General features: G+C 46.3%; 1 protein-coding gene across 17 annotated transcripts in view; it reads right to left on the reverse strand.

Moving 5' to 3' along the window:
• The window catches only part of PTK2 (protein tyrosine kinase 2), a 266,181-nt gene that overhangs the window by 26,444 nt on the left and 216,647 nt on the right, over window positions 1-23,090 (reverse strand). For 15 of the 17 annotated variants that reach the window (XM_038555624.1, XM_038555623.1, XM_038555622.1 and 12 more), the window contains 4 exons: window positions 12,904-13,015; window positions 5,384-5,470; window positions 1,904-2,041; window positions 722-853 (listed from right to left, as the gene is read on the reverse strand). In XM_038555624.1, coding sequence (XP_038411552.1) covers window positions 722-853; window positions 1,904-2,041; window positions 5,384-5,470; window positions 12,904-13,015 — 469 coding nt within the window. Of the gene's footprint in view, window positions 1-35; window positions 412-721; window positions 854-1,903; window positions 2,042-5,383; window positions 5,471-12,903; window positions 13,016-13,586; window positions 13,824-23,090 lie in introns of those variants that run through there. The other 2 variants (XM_038555630.1, XM_038555628.1) reach the window with 2 other exon arrangements.

The following is a 23,090-nucleotide window of genomic DNA, read 5'->3' on the forward strand; positions in this document are numbered from 1 at the left end:
TGACACAGATGTGGCTTCAAGGAATGTTTACTGAATCAGAGCATGAGGGACCGGCTGTGGACTACCCAGGGAAAGGTACTGACCAAGAATGTGAGGAAATAGTAGGAGTCCTGGCTCTGTGCAGCCATCCTTCTCAGGAAGGATGAGAACTAGCTGTGTGGGCTGACTGGGGAGTGGGTCCTGAGGTCGAGGGCACAGAAGTGCTCGGCCATGAGTCCAAAGGGCCTTTGTGTCAAGTGACACATGGAGATGGCTGTGCCTTACTACTTCCCCTCTGCCGCAGGACTTCCAAGGGGGCTGCAGACTCGGGCAGTCCAGATACACGTGGGAGGAGGCCTGCGCCCATCAGACCACGAGAGGAGGAACGCCGCGAGGGCAGACCACAGGTTCTCAGCTATCTGGTGACACGTGCTGCAGGAGCAAAATAAAAGGTCTTACATGTGAGCTGACCCTTAAGGGGGAGCTGCTTCTGCGAAAACCAAAGAAATACTTACACCTCTGAGCCTGTAATGCCACTACTAAAACCTTGGATATCTGGCCAGAAAAAAGTCCAAAAAAGCAAATAACCCACTACTGCAAGTGTTAGGGACCAGATGTAAAAGGAACTCTCTTGTTCTGAAAAAGATGAACTCTTCCAATCATCCGTGATACAGTGCACTCTGGCAGAGCTTTACAACTGGAAAAAATCCGAATTACCAGAATTAACCAGAAACACAATTACCAGAAATCTCTCCTCTTTTTCCAGCCAGCGCTGATCTTCTTCCATTTCCTGCTGCTGCCGGATTAGCCGCTCTTCCATTAGGTGGGTCGGCAATACCTGCCCAATCCCTCGCAGGTCCAGCGCAGCAGAGTCCTGGCAGGGGAGCAAATAAAACAGTACATCCGCTCTCAGGAGTGTATTTAGGATGCTCTTACTGTTTTCTGTGTTTTTCCGAAAATAAATAAGTAAATAAAGCAAAATAGAGGATGGTGTAAAGAGGGTCTCTTATACTCCGCTCACGGGAGCAACTTTCCTGGAGGTTCCAAGTTACCACTTGCCAAGCATCTTTAATAAGTACAAAGTCATTCAGCTCCACCTGCAGGATTTATTCTAAGGAAATTGTCCAGGGCACCTGGGTGGCTGGCTCAGTTGGCTGGGGTCTGACTTCGGCTCAGGTCATGATCTCAGGGTCCTGGGATCGAGCCCCGTGTGTCAGGCTCCCTGCTCAGTAGGGCGTCTGCTTGTCCCTCTCCCTCTGTCCCTCCCCACACCCATGCACGTGCTCTCTCTCTAATGAATGGATAAAAATCTTAAAAAAGAAAGAAAGAAAGAAAGAAAGAAAGAAAGAAAGAAAGAAAGAAAGAAAGAAAGAAAGAAAGAAAGAAAGAAAGAAAAAGAATCCAAGGTATGTGCAGAGAATACATTGCTGGCTGCAGTGAAGAAGTGAAAATGATCTGGATTAGGCTTAGTACACATATGCCACGGAGCACCAAGCAATCGTCAAACATGCTCAGGCAAGGGCAAGGGCATGAGCAGCCAACTCCAGGTTCTCCAGGAGTCCAAGAATCAACATTTACTATCACAGGAGTGGTTCTTGTTTACCAGGCAAATCTGATGACAGTTAACATGGCCCACAGAGTGGGAGGCTCTGCCTCCCTGCTCCTTCCCGAGACACAGCTGGTGCACATGCTGATGACATTCAGCCTGAAGTGCTGCCGTTCAGGTGAGTGGGCTAATGATGGCAGGCGGTGTCTCTTTTAGTAAAAAGGATTCACAGAACCAGGAGGAATTTGAGCAGATGGGAGTGTCTTGACCTTAAAATTAGGCCGTCAAAATCAGTAACTCTTAGGATTCAGAAATAAAAGGTACTTTAGGCCAAGCTTCATCAGCTAACAAACAAAAGCCCAAGAACACCCAGTTTACCTCCATGTTGGGCTGCCACATTGATATCTCCTGTGGTCTATGATTCCATGAATCCGTCTGGTCCAAAAGAGATGCCTGACCTGGGTAGATGCTGCCGGCCATGGCTGGGATCCCATGTGAAGCAGGATAGCCAGAGACCTGTGAATGGGGCGCAGCAGGGTCAGGTTCCGACACAGCGTGCTTCTGCACAGTTCTACTTTCCTTGTGCAAGGAAGCAATAAAGATGACAAAAAACACTGTGCAAACAGAACAATGATGCCCAGAGACTCTACGTCTGGATCCCGGAGCCTGTGGCTATGATACCTTACATGGGAAGGGACCTCACATATGTGGTTATAAATTAGGAGTCTTGATATGGGGAGATGATCCTGGATTATCCCAATGGACCTTATGTAATAAGCAGGTTCCTTACCAGTGCCAGCGGGAACAGCAGGGGAGTAGGAAGGAAATGGCTATTGAAGAGTGGTCAGAGATATGGCACCATTGGTCTAAAGGTGGGGTTGGGGCGGGGGGAGTGGATCATGGCCAAGGGATGCAGGTGGCCTCTGGAGGGTGGTAAAGGCAAGGAAATGGATTCTCAACTAAAGCCTCAGGAAAGGTAATCTATGAAGGCCATGTAGAAAAGCAGTGCAAATATACACCAGGAAATCAGAAATCATTTACTCTGCATCCTTGATGCAAAAGCAATAGGAGCCATGAATGTGGCTCTGTGGGCGCTCCTCTAGAGCACCTCTTCTCTAACAAGCTAGGGCTGACAATGAGAGACACAGGCATCACGTTCTAACTATGATGATTATGGCAAAGAAAAGACTTTCAGGTGCACAAGGAGAAAAATCCCAGGGCAGAAGGAAAACGAGAGGAGTTTCTTTATGTGGCATTCTCCCTCAATCACGAGAGGCCAGAACCAGCATTTGTTTCCATAGCTCACTGGGTTAGTACTGGATGGCCGGGTGGTCAGTTAATTTTGTAATGAGTTAAGAGATAGCTAAAGCCGTATTTCCATACATCAACACATTCTTCAAGAAAGACTTTGTGTATTTGTTAGGTCTCTGGTCATTGATTTATACCAAAATTGCATACCGACAACATGTAACTAATGAACTTTCAAGTAAGATGTACAAATTGTTCTCACAGTTTACTTGAATGCAAGTACTTCAATACAAAAATTCTACTAAACATAAAATGATATATCACTACCATTCTTGGTCGTATTACTGCCAAAGAACCTCTAGCAATTTGCCCAACAAAGAGATTTCAAATATCCTGTATCACACCAACCCTGTGAAAGGATTGATGGGCATTTTAGCCAAGAAGGAACACGACGTAACACCAGGTGATGCCCTGTAGCTGTTCTCATTTACAGGATAAGGAAACCTGGGGCCTGGGAGAACTTAATCACTCGTTAGATGAAAATAAGAATGTTTTAATTTATCCACTGAAACCTTACTCTGTTCTACACACTGTGGTAGGCACTTAAAGCAGAGACAAGCCCCTGTCCTCAAGGGCTTTCACTTGGGGTGGGAGGAGCCACAGTTGAACAAGTACCAGAGCCAGGTAGCGAAAGGGGCACGGGCCGCTGTGGAGGGCCCATGGAGGCCTGTGTTTTCTCTGCCGCATCAGCAGATGCTGTCACACTTATTCTAAACAAGTCTGGTGTCCGAGTCCTGCTCAGTGCCTGTCTTCCTTCCTCAGGCCATCCATACACCTCCCGCTGCTCTGACCACTAACCTAGGTCAGGGTGCTGGCTCCCCAAGGATGAACCACAGCCCAAGGCAACCAGTAACCTAGACTTATAGCAAGAGGAGGGTCCTGTGAGCTCCTGCCTCAAGGGGGAGGGCACCTCACGCATCTTCATGCTCTCAGGGCCGAGGACAGTGCCAGGCAGAGGGGATGAGTAGTCCCGGCCAGCCTGCTGGCTGAGGAGCTGCCCAGTGATTCTCGCCTCCTTGGAGCAAGGGGGTGTCTCACAACAGTGTCTCCCTAGACGGGTCTCTCAGGCTCAGCATCACCTCGGGTGCTGGTCAACAGCCTGGTGCTCTTGGGCCCCACTTCAGAATTAGTACAGTGGGACTGGAGACAGTAAAGCAGGTGAAGAGCCTGCTGCAGACACCATTCCAGTGTTCCAAAGTACCATCATCCTTTCCAGTGTGGAATGGCCGGCACTCTCCCTGGGACCATATGCCAATAGCGAAGTGTTTGTCCATACAGATCTAAGAGGCCGGATTTAAATCAGGGTTGAGAGGCATGTAAAGGAATAAAAATGCTTTCATTTGACCCTCAGCAACCCTGCAAAGGAGGCATGGTAAGTGAGCCTCTCTTTTTGCTCCTGGAGAAACATGTGAAAGGAGATGGCAGTGAAGGGAACTTTTAGCTTCTTCCTCTCCGGACAAAGACTCAAGGACTCCCCATTGCTTGTGTTGTGTTTGAGCTATCTTCTTCAGTTGAGTGCTTTCCATTCAAGGCTGATATCACAACTGACCCTGTCAGCCAGCTAGGAGTACCAGCCAGTTATATAAAAAGTACGGCTACAAAAGAGCCACAGCCGACACAAATTATGAGAGATGATCTTATTTCCTAGAAGTGATTTGGCCTATTATCCAGATCACATTACCATGGGTACACGATCTGTGGTATGGTCACACAGTGGAATACTTCTCAGCATTAAAAAGTTGTGAATTACTGACACCCTCATTGGGATGTCAACGCACAGACATCACACCAAGTAAAAGTAGCTGAGCATGAAAGAGTAGACCCTATTTGATCCATTCATCTGAAAGTCCAGAACACGCAACGCCAATCATTGCTGATGGTCAGAGAGCAGTTGTGCCCAGACAGCAGGTGGCTGCCTGGAGGAGCTTCCAGGGTCAAAGAAATGTTCTCTGCCCTGGTGTGGCGTGGGGGACACAGCTGTGCCCTTCAACAGAACTGAGATCTCAGCATTTCACCTTAAGTAAGTTATGCCTCCAAAAAGCAAATACTCTTCCCTCCAAACCAGAAACATTACTGACTTTGCTTCTAGTCCTTTTCTTTCAAGGATCCTCTTTTCTAACTTGTAGAAGGTATTTCCCTGTAAGAAGGTATTTGACACTCTTTCCACATCTGTCCATAAGGCATCTTGTCTAGTTTTTTAGGTAAATTTGAATGTTATTCTTGCCTTCCAGAGAAACTGTCCAGTTCATTATTACTTCTGCATAGTAGGAGCCACCAGGTTCACCTTACACCTTGCACAAAGGGAGGAGAGGAATGGAGTGGAGAATGTGGGGCAGGGCACCTTCCCAGCTGCTGCTTTAAGGCTGAGGGGTTGACTACAGCCCTCTGGGCTGGTGACACGACATCTACCTAGACAATTATTTAGTGGGTTACTTTCTTAGCTTTCTGCTTGACAAATCATACTCCTAAGTACAGAAATAAAGAGTATAAATACATACAATGTCCCTCTCCACCCTCAAACGTGGAGAATAAAAGAATGTCTCCACATACCTGGTAATGATTGGTTTGTACCATGTGCTGTGGACTGGGATAAAATCCTTCGCTGGACCTTGGACTAGGGTAACCGGGTCTGCTGGGCTGTGAAAAAAAATCAACAGAACATATGAATGAGTATTTGAAAATTCTATTCAATTTATGTTTTACTGAAAAAGGCATTTCTCCAAAAGACTTAAGGTGGAAAGAATGATAAAGAGTGTCCAGACACTTCAGTGGAGGAGACACTCTCCCATAAACATCAAAGACAGCAGGGTATTCCTATGTGAAAACATCAAGCTGGACCCCTTGCTCATAATACACACACAGATGAACTCAAAATGGTCACAGATCTAAATGTAAGAGGTAAAACTGTAAAACTCTTAGAGGGATCCCTGGGGGGCTCAGCGGTTTAGCGCTGCCTTCAGCCCAGGGCGTGATCCTGGAGACCTGGGATCGAGACCCACGTCGGGCTCCCTGCATGGAGCCTGCTTCTCTCTCTGCCTTGTCTCTGCCTCTCTCTGTGTGTCTCTCATGAATAAATAAATAAAATCTTAAAAAAAAAAACACTCTTAGAGAACTGGCCAGTCTTTGTAACCCTGGGTAGGCAATGGTTTTGTAGATATGAAACCAAAAGCTCAATCAATAAGAAAGAAAAAGATAAATTGTACATCATCCAAATTAAAAGCTTCTGTGCAGCAAATGGCACCGACCACCAAGAAAGAGACAACCCACAGAATGGAAGAAAATACTTGCAAATCATGTATGACAGTCATATCCAGAATACACAAAGAACTACTGTATCTCAACAAGCTTAGGGAAGCACCACCCATCCTTTGAGTCTTCTATAGTGATTTCCTGAAATCTCCTGATTTTTCCCACCCGATGTAACACCTAAGTCCTCTGCAACACTGCTGAAAGCCCTGCTTCAAACCCTGATGGATGCAGCTACCTCTGTCCTTGCTCTAACTCTGCTACTGTGGGGCTGTTCAATCTTTGAGGGTGGAAGATGCAGCCTACACTTTGGTGGCCCAGATGTGATTCACCCCAAACTTTTTAAAAAATATTTTATTTACTTAGTCAATCATGAGAGACAGGGAGAGGGAGGCAGAGACACAGGCAGAGGGAGAAGCAGGCTCCCTGATGGGAGCCCAATGTGGGACTTGATCCCAGGACCCTGGGATCATGCCCTGAGCCAAAGGTAGATGCTCAACCACTGAGAAACCCAGATGCCCCATTTCACCCCAAACTTAACCAAGCAAGAGGATGGATCCCCAAGACCTCTGGAAACAGGAAAGGGGCACCAAGGGTCACAGACTTTACTGTGTTCAGGGTGGCAGTTTCCAAAGTACGTTCCAGAAAGCCCAAGGGACTACCCTTCAAGATTTGTATTTTTAAAGGTTTCATTTAAACAAGTGGTTAAAAGAGGTCAAGGAAAACAACAAAATTCGACTATCTGTATTCTGATAGAGTGGCAGCACTTGTGGCACAAGTATGTGTTAACATGTATGCATTGGTGGTATGGGAAAGGCTCCCGGAGCCCAAGCATGGAAGGATGCAGAGCCAAGAATCAGGACAGGAAACAGAGCTATCTGACAGTTGTACAGTTGCGTCCTCTGGCTTAGATTCTGGAGGTGGCATGTAAGTAACACAGGCAAAAATAAAAACTTTTACTCAGTATGGCCAATGTGCACTGAACTACGTGCTTTACATACAGTGTGACAATCTGAAGACCAATGTCACCCAGGAATATTATCACCCTATTTTAAAGAGGATAAAACCAGGGCTCAGAGAAGTCAGGCAGTGTGAACAGGCTGCACAGTGCCTCTTGGCAGATCTGCTTGACTCCAAACTCTGCTACGTGGTGATGCCACTCTATTACAAGCACACCTTGACTCAATAAATAATAAAGGAAAAAACAAAAAGGGATTGATCAAAAACTGGCAAAATCTCCATACAACATCCCAGAGGGACTCAAATACTTTGTGGGTAGCCAAAGAGAGCGCTTACAAGGTTCAAGATAAAACAACAGATAAAAAGATGAAAACAAGTTCTGTGGCAGACAAAACTATCGTACAAAGAACACCACAAAGCCAGATTCTGCTCACTAGTGGCTGTGCAGAGTGCACACGTGCTGTCACACAGCTCTGCCTGTGTTCTCCACAAATGGGGAGCCAGCACGGTAGGCGGGGGCAGGCTCGGGACCAGAGGGCCAGCATTTGAGGTCAGGGCGACTCACCGCTCTGCCTCCACATTCTCAACAGGGAGCTGGGGACAGGGCTCTCGTGAAGGTAGAACAACACATCATGCTTTGCAGATGGCTTCCGCGTGAGCGGCCAAAAGTGTCAATTCCTACTAAGTACTACGATTCAGCAGGGTTGCTCCCTCCCTCTCAAAGACACAATCTTGGATTGTAATATTTCTTAACAAAGCAAACTATGGAGCTGTTGAAGTCCTGTCGAGTGAGGAGGAAGAGAGGAAAAACCAAGACATCCTAGACCAAGGGTCCTGAATCAGGTGGCGGCACTCTGGCCAGGGGTCCCAAGGGCATCGGTCTTCAAATTATCACACTGTATGTAAAGCATGTAGTTCAGTGCACATTGGCCATTTGAGAGGGCGAAGCTGCTGAGCACCACACCTCCGGCACCCAAGGTCAGAGCAACAGGGCCCGCTCTCCCCTCAGACCCACGCTCAACCCTATGGAGATAAAACAACAACAAAGTCCTATGATCTGAACCCAGGTAACACTTGGCAGAGTTTCTCAGACACGGAACCTCCTACAATAACAACTCCCATGTATATGAAAGGACAATGTTAATTTGCTTTGTTTGAACTTTACCAAGATTTTCTGCCATTCTAGAAAATCACATCACATGACCAGTGAAATTCGTGCTCGGCTGTGGCCATAGGCTCTGCATTTGCAGGTGCTGCCGATGTGGTGTGTCCACACACGGGAGTAAGCACCTGGCCACCTCACCACTCCTGGGGGTGTAATCCCACCTGAGTGGCTCTCCCAGGGCGGGTGCATGCTGTTTTAGCTTTCTTGTACAGTTAGCGGTCTCCTGGAAGAACTGGCATTTTGAAATTAGTGTTAAGTTATTTTACTGCCTATGTATTTTACTTGAGAGCTAGCAGTGGGACATCATAAATGCTTCCTACAGAAGAGGAGCACTGGCTCCTGTTAGGGCTGAGAAACACTTCTGAGGCACCCACTCTGAACACTTTATCTTCCAGACCCCTTTATATTTTCAAAAATTACTGAGGTCTCCAAGGGCTTTTGTTTATTAGGAATGTATCTACCCATATTTATGCTATTAAAATTAAAACACTTAAAAATAACAAACTAATTACATGTTTAAAAAAATACTTTTTTCAAAATTAAACAAATCAGCGAGCAGAGTGGCACCCGTTACATGTGTGTATGTAAATTCCTCTAATGGCGGGCCTGGGAGAAGGTTGTCGGCTCTCACGCTGGCTTCTGCATTGTCTGCTGTGCTGTCTCGCTGTGGCACACAAAGAAGATCGAGCCTCACACAGCCGTGCAGCTGGGTAGGGGAGGAGTCCGTTAACAGTTTCTTGGCACTGTTGTGGGCATGGTTTCTGACATTATACCCCAACTCAGAAAAGTGCTGGTTTCTTAAAGGTGACTTGCAGTGTGGAATCTGAAACCGTATCTATCATTATCTGTTACATTAAGACTCATGACTCCGTCTTGTACTGTGAATGGATTGTCTACCCATGTGTGATTCTGTGACATCCTTCAGTGATCATCTGGAAAATACGAGTCACTGACTTATGTGGACCTTTGCAATGCCCACCCGTTTCAGTCTACACATGCAAAGAAATCACATTTGTTAATATCACTCTGAGCTCATCAGAAAAGCCTCCGAATTGGGAAGCTGTCAAGGTTATGGTGATGGATGTTTTTTGAAATTCTAAATTTTGCTTGGAAACTTGAATTTTATCATCAGCAACAAACACTATCAGTTACTTTCCCTGATGACATGCTCTTGTTTCTTTCCTTCTTGAGAGGATGTCTGCCAAATGCACAACTTTGAACAGCCACAGTGTCTGCCCACCCTACTTTCAAGAAAAACTGGTTTTCTGTGAGAAAAGTGTTTAGTTCCACTACTCAGCTGTACAGCAAGTGTCTTTCCTGACTTGCTGTTTCCTCCCACAGAAGACCTCTGGCTGCTTCATCCGGGTCATTCTTCCGCACGCTGGCATCTCTTTCTTGCGTGAGCACGGTGGTAAAGAATAGAGTGGTGACCAGCACGGCCTGGCGCCATTGCCCTGGCGTGTGCCAAGGTGATCATAGCTTTGTCCACTGTTATGTCTGCAACGGGACTGCAAATGTCAGCAGAGTGGACAAGGCCAATGACATGTGGACATTATTATGAAATGGTTTTGCTCTCACGGACTTCTGAAATGGTCTCGGGGTCCCAGAGGTCCAAGAAATACATTTCAAAAACTGCGGAAAAGGCTATTTTTAGCTTGAGGCTCTCCACTGATCTGATGGGAACGTGCAGAACAACTCGCAGCAATGAAATGAACCCAAAGTGGGGCTCCCTGGGCTGCATTCCTTTTGGACAAATTTCTCTGAAGATTATTATTGTGAGAAAAAAACTAGTACTAAGTACCCATGAAGAAATTGGTGGGATCCCTGGGTGGCTCAGTGGTTTGGAGCCTGCCTTTGGCTCAGGGCCTGATCCTGGAGACCCAGGATTGAGTCCCACATCGGGCTCCCTGCAGGGAGCGTGCTTCTCCCTCTGCCTGTGTCTCTGCCTCTCTCTCTCTCTGGGTGTTTCTCATGAATAAATAAATAAAATCGTAAAAAAAAAAAAAATGGTAACATATCTTTAATAATTAGCTTTGTGCTTATAATGCCTTTGCCATTAAGTATAACTAAGCTTTTAGTTTTTTGGGTTTTTTTTGGTAAAGATTTTATTTATTTATTTATTTGGTAGAAAGAGAGAGCATGAGCTGGGGGAGCAGCAGAGGGAGAGTGAGAAGCAGACTCCCTGCTGAGCAGGGAGCAGAACGTGGGGCTGGCATTGTGACCTGAGCCGAAGGCAGACTAAGCTTTTAATTTAAAATCTTGAATGTGGGAGAGAAAAATATTTCGCTTTAAAAACCTATTAGGTTTTTTACAAGTTTTTACATTACAAGTTTTATTAGTACACAACATTCATCTATAAAAGTCCGAGATCCTACAGAAACTGAAGAAATTTAAGTGGAATTTGTTGTGAAAAGACAGCACAGTCAGAACTAAATAAACGGAGAAGGCTCAAGAGCTCCCACTTCATAGGGTGGAGGAAAGTCCAGGATGCAATGCTCGGTTAGCATCCTGAAGACAAGCGACTCACTTGTAGATAGGTCAAATACAGTAACTTTATGTAAAATCAGAGTCTGAATCTGTGGATTACCACGGAGAAGGGAAAAACTTCATCCAGACCCAATTCTGACTGGCAAGGGTACCGAATAATTAGCGTATTTGTTTATAGCCATCAAGCATCTGTGTATTTATACTAGTGTAGATGATTTCCTAGCCATGGAAACTTTTAATCCATGGGTTGTCAACCTTTTCCTCCAGGTGTCAAAGAGCAAATATTTTAATCTGTGACACTACTCAACCCTGCCTGTGCAGGCTGAAGCCAGCCAGGGACAAGACACAAATGAAGCATGCAATTCATTCCAATAAAATTCTGATCACAAAAACAGGCAGTGGGTGATAGTTTGCTGATCCACTTTAAAGGGCAGAACAATCTCTGATTATAGAGAAGAGCCTCAAAATAGGCACTCTGAAAACCTCTCAAAACCAGAAAAAAAATGCCTTTGGTATTCTAAATCAGAAAAAATCTAACCTCATACTACAGCTTCTAAAATTTAGCCAAATGAAAATTTTAAACATCCTACCGACTGAGTTACAGAAGAACACTGAGATAGACCAAGTTCCTGAATTCTGTGGGCTCAGGGGGGTGCAAGGTGCTGCAAGGTGTGGTGCTCATCACCAAGTGTGTGCAGTACCTGACACCTCCGTGACTCCCTCAAGCACCGCAGATGCAGGACCTCATGTGGCCTTCACTACACCCCTGAGGCGTAGGGATGTTAACATCCTTGCTTCACAGTGAGGACAGTGAGGCTGTTGGTAGAGGGACCGCCCAGTCATCAGAGTCTCTGTGAAGAGACTCGCTTGGCCCCTAAGCCCGAGGAACTAGCTTTGAGACTCTCCCACCTCCCAGGCCCTGTCCGTTGTCCTGCTGCCCCCCAAGTTAAGAAACAGGCAAATGTGTATATACAAAGGGGAGGGCCTTACATGTTGGGACGGGGCGCTCTCAGTTTTTCTGTGGGTAACTAAGGGTTTACGGTTGTTGTTAACCAGGATACACAGAAGGAACACCAGCTGACTATCCAGCTGACTGATAGGGTGGTGTGGCTATCCTCCTCTGGGCCCCAGTTTTTCTACCCGTTCAGGAGGCTGGATTAGGGAACCCTTCACCTCTAAAACTCTGAAGAACTGCGTCAGTCATCTCTAGTCACCTTAACTGTGTGACTACTACTGTGAGCTACTACTACACAGTTGAAAACATCAACCAAGAAAATACAAGCTTTTAGGCCTTGTAAAAAAAAAATAGGTATAATATTTAAATAGTACTTTGTGCTAACAGACTTCTGATTATTTTTCAAAAAAGAAAATCAAAAAAAGAATTGTCAGCTTCTTAATATATTTTTAGCTCATTAAATAGTAGGTAAAGCCTATTATCTATTTATATTCCAGAAAATGTTGTAAACTGGATTATTCATGGCAAGTAAGCCACTGTGTGAAAATACCACTCTGTCAAATGCAAAAGGGTATAAAAAAATTCTTAATCTCACAAGTGTTTAAGGGCCAGCTATGTCCCAAACCCCAGCCACAGTGTGGCTGAGCAACAGGGAAAGGTTCTGGCCATCTTCCAGAGGTTGAGGATGTGGAGACAGTGGGCAGGCAAGGCCTGGGGATGTTGCCAGCAGATCTTAACACGCAAATGCAACGTGCCTCCAGTTCCCATACCTAGAAGCCAGCCACGGACGGCAGACAGGCAGAGAATGCACAAAGCTCTCAACCAGACCCACCCCAAAAGGAATGGGGTTAGGTGCACTGTGACTCAATTTGAAATAGAGCAAGCATAAAGCATTCAGGGGGCTGCTGTTAGTCCAGCTGCGGTGTTCATCCTGACTCGATCCTTAGCGAGGTCCCTGACAGCCGACAAAGGAAACTCCTTCTGAAGTCTGAGGATGGGGGTGGGGAGCTCAGGGAGAGCCTGTTAGGACCACAGCTAACCTAATGGCTTGAGGCTGAGACAGCTGAAATGCAAACTGGGGAATGAGTGCAGGAGAGGATTAACATGCCGGGCAAACGGGCAGGAGCATAGGAGCTATAATGTCTACCCCTAGAACCACCTGATGCTTGGCTGCCTCCCACACACAGCACTGCCTACACCGTCCACCCGGAAAGTTAGCAGGAGCGATGCCAAAATTGGGGCGGGGGCCTTTGCTACCTTGGGTGGAGCTTCGTCGGACCCTCCGGAGTCCCAGGATACTGTGACCTGTCTTCTGGACTCCATCCTCATCCGTTCTTCTTGCTGCACCTTCTCCTCCTCCAGGATTGTGCTAGAGAGACAATACATGGTTTAAGGGGAGCTGACAGCCAGAGGGAGCACACCACACCAGACCCCACCCGGCTTATCTGAGGAGCACCAGCTGGCTAGCTAGAGGATAACAATAAGGAAAGGGAGAGCGGATCAGGTTTCTAACTGTGCACAGGAGGACTCTAGAATAGCCTTGGTCCCAAAGGCAAGTCCGTTTGCAGCACAGCCGTAGGTAAGAAAAAGACAGCTGGGAAGACCAGGGGAGCTTGTGGAAAATCACAGACGAGCCGGGGGGGCGGGGGGATGTCTGTACTCCCAATTTACTTGGAGCCAAAGAGAACTGCCCTGAGAAATCCCAAGCCGGGCTTCGTCCGGCACCGGCGAGGAGTCCCGGGCCGGGCTCTTACACGCACACAGGCGCCCACGTCCTGTGACCGCCTCGGCGCGCCGGGCGACGGCCTCGCCCTCGGGCCCACGGCCTCCGGGCGCGGCTCACTGCCCTCTCCCCGACCTCCCGCTGCCCAGGGCTTCATCTCACCCGGGGGTGACGACCGGGCGCCCCCCGGCCCCGCCCCCCGCGCCCCGGTCCTCACCGCGCGGCCTCGGGGAGGGCGGCTCATTCAGCTCCCGAGCCTCCGGGGGAGCCGCCGCCAGCCGCCCAGAGCCACCCGCGGAAGGGAAGAGCGAGGTCAGCTGCGCGGCCCCTTCTAATCTGGGAATTTGCTCAACTGCTTTGGAAGGACATTCCTGCCTGACGGGAGGCCGGGCGGCCGGGCTGCTTCCCACACAGCTAAGTGCGCGCCACCGGCTCCCGGCTCGCCGCTGCTCTGAGTCAGCAAACCCTTCCCATTTACTACAGACCGAAGGGTGTTTCTTTCTTCCCTTTTTTTTTTCTTTTAAAGGCACGGGAACGTTCTGCTCAGTGATGACATTAGCGCCTCAGGAGGAAGCTTTCAGCCAAAAGATTCCACTCCCTCCTGACAATGATTTTGGTTTCCTTGGTCCCCGGCGCTGGGACGGCGCGCGACTGGCAAGGGGCGGGAGCCAGCCCCGCGGGGACCTGGCCCGGGACCCCCGAACGGGGCCGAGAGACTCCCACACCCGTGGGTCGTCGGTGCCGAGGCCGGAGCCCGGCCGGGTGCGTGAGCCACGACCAGCAGGGTCGACCCGCTGAGGGGCCAGGGAGGGCCGTCACCGAGCCCCCCGCCCTGTCCAGGAAGGCCTGCGGGCCACCTCCTGAGACGGCCCCTGGGTGCAGGAGTCCAGCCTGAGCTCTCGGGCCTGCGACAGGAGCTGCCCCTGCTCAGTAGCTTTTCTGCACCCTGCTCTCACTCGGGGCCCTCAAAATAAATAACAGACCCGGAATCTGAATTTCCAAAAACCTTATAGTTTTAACAACTGAAAAATCCATATAAACCAAGACAAAAAAAAACCCCACAAGCAGCTGTTCGTTCTTTTTTTCAACTTCTTCAAATAACTGAAATACAGGCAAGCTCTGGGAAGACCAAGTGGGAACCGCATTTGAAATCGGTCCCATGAAGGCAGTTTATCTCAAAAGGGTTGTTTTATGAAATGGGCCACCCTGATCTTAAGGTTACTGTTCCCCAGGAACACCTCCAAAGGGTCCCGTGAGGTCCCTTGCCATGGGAGACCCTCTCAGGCTGCGTCCTCCCTGGTTCTTCCACCCATGGTCCCTTCCCCCTGCTGTCCGACCTACTGAGCTTACTGTCCGAATCCTTCACGGCAGCCCTTTCATCACGTAACCACTTACGGACGCCACTTCTGCGTCCTGTGGTGTTTAGACGGGATGCGTCGGCCGCTGTCTGGTGTGAACCCAGCTTCCCTGCCAATACACAGTGCGTGCACACGACATGCACTACGATCTTTCTTTCACCAAACCTGGAGTCGTGCCCCTGGCAGACCAGTGGTAATGGGGAAGGGGGTACTTTGATCTCAGTACTTGGTTCTCATACCGAAAGTAATAAGTCAAAATGCTTCTGAGAAACCATCGTTTGTTGCTCAGAGCGGTCAAGAGTATAAATAACTCATAAAAGATCTATTTTCACAATGGGAGGACTATTCCGAGCAAGAGTGCACATGGAGACATTTCTGAACTTTTCTCTTTAAAGCTGCTGCAGGACCCAGAGCAATAAACTAGAATGTGCAGAGGGTCAAGGAGGTCAAATTTAAACATACTTTCCCAAACTGCAAATATTTTTAGTAGCAATACATTCCATGTGAAAGAGTCTGGCTGCTTGATGTGAGCTGGCAATGAGCCGCCATCGCTTCTCCTGGGACGGCAGCTTCTAGGTCTAACTTCCAAGGAGATGAACCAGTGAAAGCTTGGGCTTTACAAACATGAGAACACGTGGTCATCCAGCCTCTGCTCACCCACCAGTCCCACCTGGTGAGACGTGTGAAAGGGGAGAAAGCAGTACTTTAGTGTTTCTTTTTTTCCCCTTACTTCCCTCACATCAACAGAAACAGTCCTCAAAGTAATCGATTGAGAGTACGAGGGCGCAGAGTGTGTAGGGGCTGCTGACTGTGTGCTCTTGGCCTGCAGCACTTCCAGGGAACTTGGTCTCATGCCCTCCACCAGCTAGCATGGAGAGGTCTGATGAAATTTCCGTTCTGGAGCGACACAATGTGATTTCACTTCTAAGGTATTTTCATGGAGAGTAAAAAAGGGGTCTAATAGGCTTCTCGTTTCCAGTACTGAGCTAAATACAAAAACAAACCTTCAACCCCGACCAGCCTAGAGTAGAACAGGGCAATGGGCCTGCGTGGCTGAGAACGGAGCCATCCAAGCTGTGGGAGCAGGAAGGGCAACAAGCTATACACTGCACTTCCGTCACCGTCTGCGGCAGCAGGCTGCCTTGCCTACTTCAATGTGTTGGCTCATTCAGAAATGAGAATAATCCTGTCTACCCTACCCATTGTTAGGGTGAGAAATAAAGTATGAGGAAAAAAAACAGTCAAACTTTGAAGTAAATATTAGTTAGTTCCATACTTTTACCTGACCTTTTCCCCCTGGGAAAGAAAGGTATTTTGTTGATCTAATTTCTGTGGTGTTTCCCCTGTGACTGATGCACTACTGTTCTTTTCTCTGAAACTACAAACCATTTCTTCTTTTAAATATAAGAAATCTGTTTTGTTTGAAGAACAGTTTCTTAAAGACTGGACTTTGATCACCTAAACATCACAAAATCAGCCTGGGTTTATAGGCTACTTAGGCAAATCTGGAAAACATCCAGAAAAAGAGCAGCAAGAAATTGGAAGGGAAAAAAGCCAAGAGGGAAAGAGCTCGTTTTGGCAAGTTCACGGGAATACCAGTTTTGAAACATGATCTCTTGTAATTACCCAACACTGCCTCACCACAAAGGAATGGAACTGACCTTTTCACAAAAAAACCCCCGCCTGATATCTTTGCAGAAAACAAGTCTGGAGCCTTGAGATGCAGTCCCGGATGGTGTATCTAAGTGGCTGACCTGTGGCTAAATGCAAATGTAAATAACCACAGGGTTACAGCAGACGTCTCTGCTCTTTTTCTCTTACAAGCAGGCATCTAGTTTCATGAATGCACCAAAACTGCATTTCTCTGTATGTATCTCAAACTGCAAGAAATAATGTACTTCTGATTGGTTGTGGTGATACCCATCTCAAAATTATTTAAAAAAGTGATTTCTACTAAAAATCTTTCTTTAAAAATAGTGACTTCCATTCTGGCCAGTTTGTGTAGCAACTATGTGACAAACCATCTTGCAGATAGCAATTATTGACTGTGGACATAAGGAGCAACTTTGTGGCAGCACAGGAGAGCATCTCACAACGCCGGACTCTGAGGGGGTGCTGGCATTATGAGGGTGAGGAGCCCTGTATGAGTCCCCGTTTTTTATGGTCATTTGTCAGACAGCAGACCCTAGTCTTACAAAATCTACCCAAATCTCTAGCTGAACCTGGAACCATGCACACACAGGACAAGCTCCCAGTAGCCCAACTAAGGCAAAGAGAACCGAACTGAGATGTGGGCTGCTGCCCCCAACATGGGGAAAGAATCTGTGATTTGAGACCAGCTGAGCTAATTGCCTGCTAAAACAAACAAACCATTCTTCAGAGGAATATAACTGAATCCAGAGTTTCTGTAATTTTCTGTAATCTATTATTCACAATGTCAGGACATAATCTAAAATTACTTGATATACAAATAAACATGAAAATGTGATCCATTCTCACGAGGAAAAAAACAATGTAAAGAAGGCAAATCCAAAAATGGCCCAGAAGTTGGAATTAGCAGGCAGGGACTTGAAGGAGCTATTATATTCAAGGACATAAAGGAAAGTCTGTTCATAATTAATGGAAAGATAAGAAATGTTAGCAAAGAAATAGAGACTATAAGAAAGAGCCAAATGAAAAATACAGTATCTGAAATAAAATCTCTGCAGGATCAGATGATTGGTAGGATGGAGGTGACAAAACAGGGAACTTGAAGACAAGTCAATTAAAGTGATTCCATCTGAAGGACTTGAGAAAAAGACTGGGGGAAAACAGAAAAAGAACAGTGTCCCTGGGACCTGAAGGACACTGTCAAAAGGCGTAACATACAGGGAACTGAAATTTTAGAAAAGAGAAAACAGAGCAGAAAAATACCTGAGTAGATAACTGTGAAAGACACACATTTACAGATTCAGGAGGGTTTGTGAACCCCAGATATGGTCAATACAAAGAAAACCACACCCCAGTACATTCTAGCAAAACTGCTAAAATTGAAAGACAAAGAGAAAACGATGGAAGCAGCCAGTAGAAAATGACAAAGCAAGAAGAGAGGAACAATTATTTGAAAGACCAATGACTGCTTATTAGAAATAACAGAGATCAGGAGACAGTGGAAGAAGAGCTTTAAAGTGCTGAAAGAAAAAAATACAGCACCACCCTCAAGTGGGAACTCTGTTTCAGTGAAATTAAGTTCATTTACTTGTCAGACAAGAACCCAAAAAAACTAATGGAATTCACCACGGATAGATGAACACAGGAAATGTTCAAAAGTTCTCTGGGTGGGTGGGAAACTGAAAAGAAGCCTCTTTAGGAAAGAATAAAGAGCGCTGTGCAGGGTTAAACACGAAAGACTGTTTCTTTACTTTCTTTAAAATACTATTTAAAACACACAGAAAAATTTTATTTTGTGATGTGCCTAACATACACGAATGTAACCTATATGACACCTAGAGCATAAAGGACTGAGGTGGTGGCAAATGGACCTTCTTGGCTGCAAGAACCCGACATCATAAGCATGGTATAGTCATTCACTCTAAGGAGACGGGGAAAAGTTAAACATGCATATTGTAGTCTCTAGAGCAATCACTAAAATTATAATGCAAAAGGTTATCGCTAAAACGCAGATCTGGGGCTCAGAGGGAAAAAAGGGGTGGGGGCGGGGTGGGAGAGAGGCTGCTGGCTTCTTAGTGCCACACTCTCAGCCAAGCACTGACGGCCTGAGCACACGGCACTCTGCTTCCCTCTCGGCCGCACCGGAGGTACATGTTAACCTGAAACTGGTATGAAGCCAGTGTTCCTCCATTTGTTTCCTACACCCCTCCATCCAGCCACAGTTCCCTGTCCCTGTGACTGGACATCGAGCGGGAGCCATGTGCAGCCCCCAGCCCTTAGCCGTCCAGGGGGAAATGAGACCTCCATGGCTGCTATTCCACTCTCCCCTCATGTTTTTAGTGATAATGACCGTGGAGACAAAATTCAGTGAAGAGGAATAAGAACAGCTACAGAGAAAACAAAATGGGTCACAGAAACAGAACTGTAGGGAAGGGATTCTGGTGGCTACCAGGCTAAGTCTGAGGGTCTCCAAGTGCACTCTGAGAGTGGCACTCGGATCATAAACAGTATACGACTGACAGGTCAGCTTCACCTGGTCAGAGGCATCTCTTCATAGGTAGGATAAGTGAGAGGAGGAGAACAGTGCGTGGAGAAATACAGGGAGCTGTCAGGTGAGAATGAACACTGGTCTTGGAGGCAGGGTAAGGGGCTCCGGGGCCTGAGATCAGTCCCCTGTCAGCTGCATGGTCCAGGGTGAGTCATAGGACTTTCCTGAGCCTCAGGCTCCTTCAGTGAAAAGAGCAGTAACTCATTCTTAAGAATTGCTATTTAGTCAAAGAAGGTAATACATGTGAAAATGATGTGTAAAGCCATGTAAGTGCAAAGGACTAATTTTTATGAAATGCATATTTAAATCTCCCTGGAAATCTGTTCACACAAAACCAAACTGTGGAGGTATAACCATACAGATGCACATGGAAAAGCCGAGAACACCTATGTGTGAGTGGGACCCAACATCCGGTCAGAAGGATCCCCACATAAACAGTTAAGACGTAATCCCTAGTGGGAAGAATGTAAATGTTATATTTAATTCCTTTAAAAAAATTTTTTTTAAAGATTTTTTTTATTTATTTATGATAGACATAGAGAGAGAGAGAGGCAGAGTCACAAGGCAGAGGGGGAGAGGCAGGCTCCATGCCGGGAGCCCGACGCGGAACTCGATCCCGGGACTCGAGGATCGCGCCCTGGGCCAAAGGCAGGCGCTAAACCGCTGAGCCACCCAGGGATCCCCCCTTTAAAATTTTTTTTAAAAGATTTCATGTATTTATTCATGAGAAATACAGAGAAAGAGAGAGAGAGAAGCAGAGACACAGGCAGAGGAAGAAGCAGGCTCCATGTAGGGAGCCTGATGTGGGACTCGACCCTGGGACTCCTGATCACACCCTGGGCTGAAGGTGGTACTAAATCGCTAAGCCACCCAGGGATCCCCTCCTTTTAAATTTCAACTTACTCTTTATTTTTAATTATTGGCAAGGCTAAGGACAAACAAAACACAGAAAAACAAAAAAACCCTTGACGTTCAGATGCCATGAATTTTTTTAAAAATAATTTTTAATTTAAAGTTTCTAAAAATGGAGCACCTGGGTGGCTCAGTCAGTTAAGTGTCTGCTTTCGGCTCAGGTCATGATCCCAGGGTCCTGGGATCAAGCCCCGCACTGTAGCCTGCTTCTCCCTTTCCCTCTGCCGCTCTGCCTACTTGTGCTGTCAAATAAATAAATAAAATCTTAAAAAAAAAAAAAAAAAGTTTCAGGATGCCTGGGTGGCTTAGCGGTTGAGTGTCTGCCTTTGGCTCTGGGCGTGGTCCCAGGGTCCTGGGATCAAGTCCTGCATCGGGCTCACCGTGGGGAGCCTGCTTCTCCTTCTGCCTGTGTCTCTGCCTCTCTCTCTCTCTCATGAATAAATAAATAAATCTTTTAAAAAAAAGTTTCTAAAAGCTTTATTTAAGTAATCTCTACACCCAGTGAACATGACCCCAATTTCAAGAATTGCACGCTTTTCTGACTGCTTCAGCCAGGCACCCTCAGATGCCGTGAATGTTTTTAATAGGTATATAGGACTAAATGAGAAACTGATTACTCTTCTAGATATTATCTAGACCCAACAGGCTAGCAAGTGGATGGAAAATACTGGCATGATGACTAAGAAGGAATTCAGACACCACCTTTGAATGGAATTTTGGAAGCAAATACAAATCACTTAATAAAATACACAGAGAAGCAGCACAAATAACTCATATCATCAATCAAACCTAGAACTTTTAATTCAGAGTCCATATATTAGGATAAATAAGAATAAGAAAGGATTAAAAAGATTTGTATAAAGTGCTGTTCACAAATTAAAAAATTAAAATCCATGTTTCTAGGGATCCCTGGGTGGCTTCGGTGGTTTGGCGCCTGCCTTCAGCCCGGGGTGTGATCCTGGAGTCCTAGGATTGAGTACCACATTGGGCTCCCTGCATGGGGCCTGCTTCTCCCTCTGCCTGTCTCTCTGCCTCTCTCTCTCTCTGTGTCTCTCATGAATAAATAAATAAAATCTTTAAAAAAAAAAATCCATGTTTCTATAATGTGTCTATAAAATGCCTTTGTATTTTGGTATCTGGATACTGATAGCTAATACTTTTGAATTCAAATAACCAGATTTTTCTTTAACAGTAACTGATAATTTTTCTGTACCCTAAGACTGCCAGGTTCCTTCCAGGTCTTCAGGAAAAGCTTCGTTGTTACTACTACTAACGGTGTGTGAGCCGTTTGAGCCTCCCCTTGCCCAAGCTACAATACATGCAACTGGAAGCATTCCATATCATTTCACATAACCCTGAAAACCAGACTGTGTGACACTGCTCTTACAGGGAGGTGAAGTCACTTGCCCAAGGTCACACAGCCTTTTCAAATTTCTTTTTAAACTGTAACCTTCATGACACAACACACATAACTCTGAACAGCAGATTAAATTCCTCCCAACTCAAGTGCTGTCTGTGCCTGTACTTTTACAGGTTACCCGCCCCACCCCCCCACTTCCTCTAAAGGTGCTGACGGCCTCACAGACCAACTGAAACACAGTGTGTGTCCTGAGGAGCTCTGAAACTTCACTGGAGTATGATGTTGAGATGTAGTGTGAAAAATGTGTAATTAATCTGTGACTGCAGCCGCTCCAAGCTACTTCCAAACCAAGCATCTCTCAAAGGCCAGCTTTGCTTGATAAAGTTAAAAAGCAAACATGACAATATTAACTCAAAATGACAAACAAACAACCCCTTGCCCCCAAGGCCCATGCTGCAGGCCCCAGCCTGAACACGCTGTTTTGATACTCAAAACAAACCTAAGAAAGCCAGCTTCAGGAATTCCTTGTAATGCTGTTTTTTCTCCTTCTTTTCCCTTCTTTTTTTTTTTTTATTTTTTAAGATTTTATTTATTTATTCATGATAGACATGGGGGGGGTGGTGGGCAGAGGGAGAAGCAGGCTCCATGCCAGGAGCCTGATGTGGGACTCGATCCCGGGACTCCAGGATCACGCCTTGTGCCAAAGGCAGGCACTGAACCGCTGAGCCACCCAGGGATCTCCCTCTCTTCCCTTCTTAACTAAGCATTAACAATGTGCTCATCAGTCCCAATCATAAGATGGAGCACAGGACATCTAGCTGTGTCTCAAGTCAAGGCCCAGAGTGTGCCCTGGACTCTGGTGGGCTCACTGCAAGTTCCAGCTGTGGGACCTCAGATGAGCCTAACCTCAGAGTGTCAGTTTCCTCCTTTATGAACGGACGGTGGGGATACCACCTTCATCTCCAAGGACTGTGAGGACTAAGGCGAAATGACATGGGAAAGTTCATGGCCCAAGGCCTGGCAACAGAAGGTACGTAGTAAGTCCTGGTTCTCAACGTTACACCTAGTAAAGCCATCTATAGAGGGCAGAGAGACTGGCTGTCAAGGAAGATGGGATCAGTTTGACAGGTCTTCCTGAGAAGCACAGCAGCAGAGACCAACTCACACAGAGTGCCTTCCAAAGTGATATTTCTGAGTTTGGCATTCTTTAGAACAGAAACATTCAGGGGAACTGTGATATTCTTCATCACTTATATTCTTTTACCTAACCTTCATATGTGAAAACAGTGAGCTTAGAACAAGGACTAATTTCTAAAGGTTTAAAAACCACTATGGTTAGAACAGCTGGAGCTCTTGTTCACTGCTGGGAGCAGTACTGGTATATACACTCTGGAAAACCTAGGGCCTACTGATGCATGCCTGTGGACTCTTGGATCCAAACCCAACTTCAATTCTTGTACCTATGTTCACCAAAAAGACACAGCAGTAGCCTTGACAGCTCCAAGTTGGAAAGAGTCTAAATTTCTACCAGGAGGATGAATGAACTATGGGATATTCACAAACGGAACAGCACAGAGCAAGGAGAAAGAGGTGTGATTATCTGATACTACAGATGATCTCAAACTAAATGCTGAACCACATAAACTATGAACAAAGAGTGATACCCATTTACGTAAAGTTCAAAAACAGACAAAACCAATGTATGGTTACCAGTTACCCTCAGAGGGTGAACAGTCATTGTAAAGGGGCATCTGATGTGTTTCAGGAACGTTGTTTCAGGAAGTGTTGTTTTCTCATGCTGGATGCTGCTTACATGGGTGTTCCCAATTTGTGACAGTCCAATGAGTTGTTTACTTCCTGGCATATTTATATTTTCACATCTTTGTAGTTCAA

The sequence above is a fragment of the Canis lupus genome, chromosome 13, assembly GCF_011100685.1.
Source record: "Canis lupus familiaris isolate Mischka breed German Shepherd chromosome 13, alternate assembly UU_Cfam_GSD_1.0, whole genome shotgun sequence".
NCBI lineage: Eukaryota > Metazoa > Chordata > Mammalia > Carnivora > Canidae > Canis > Canis lupus.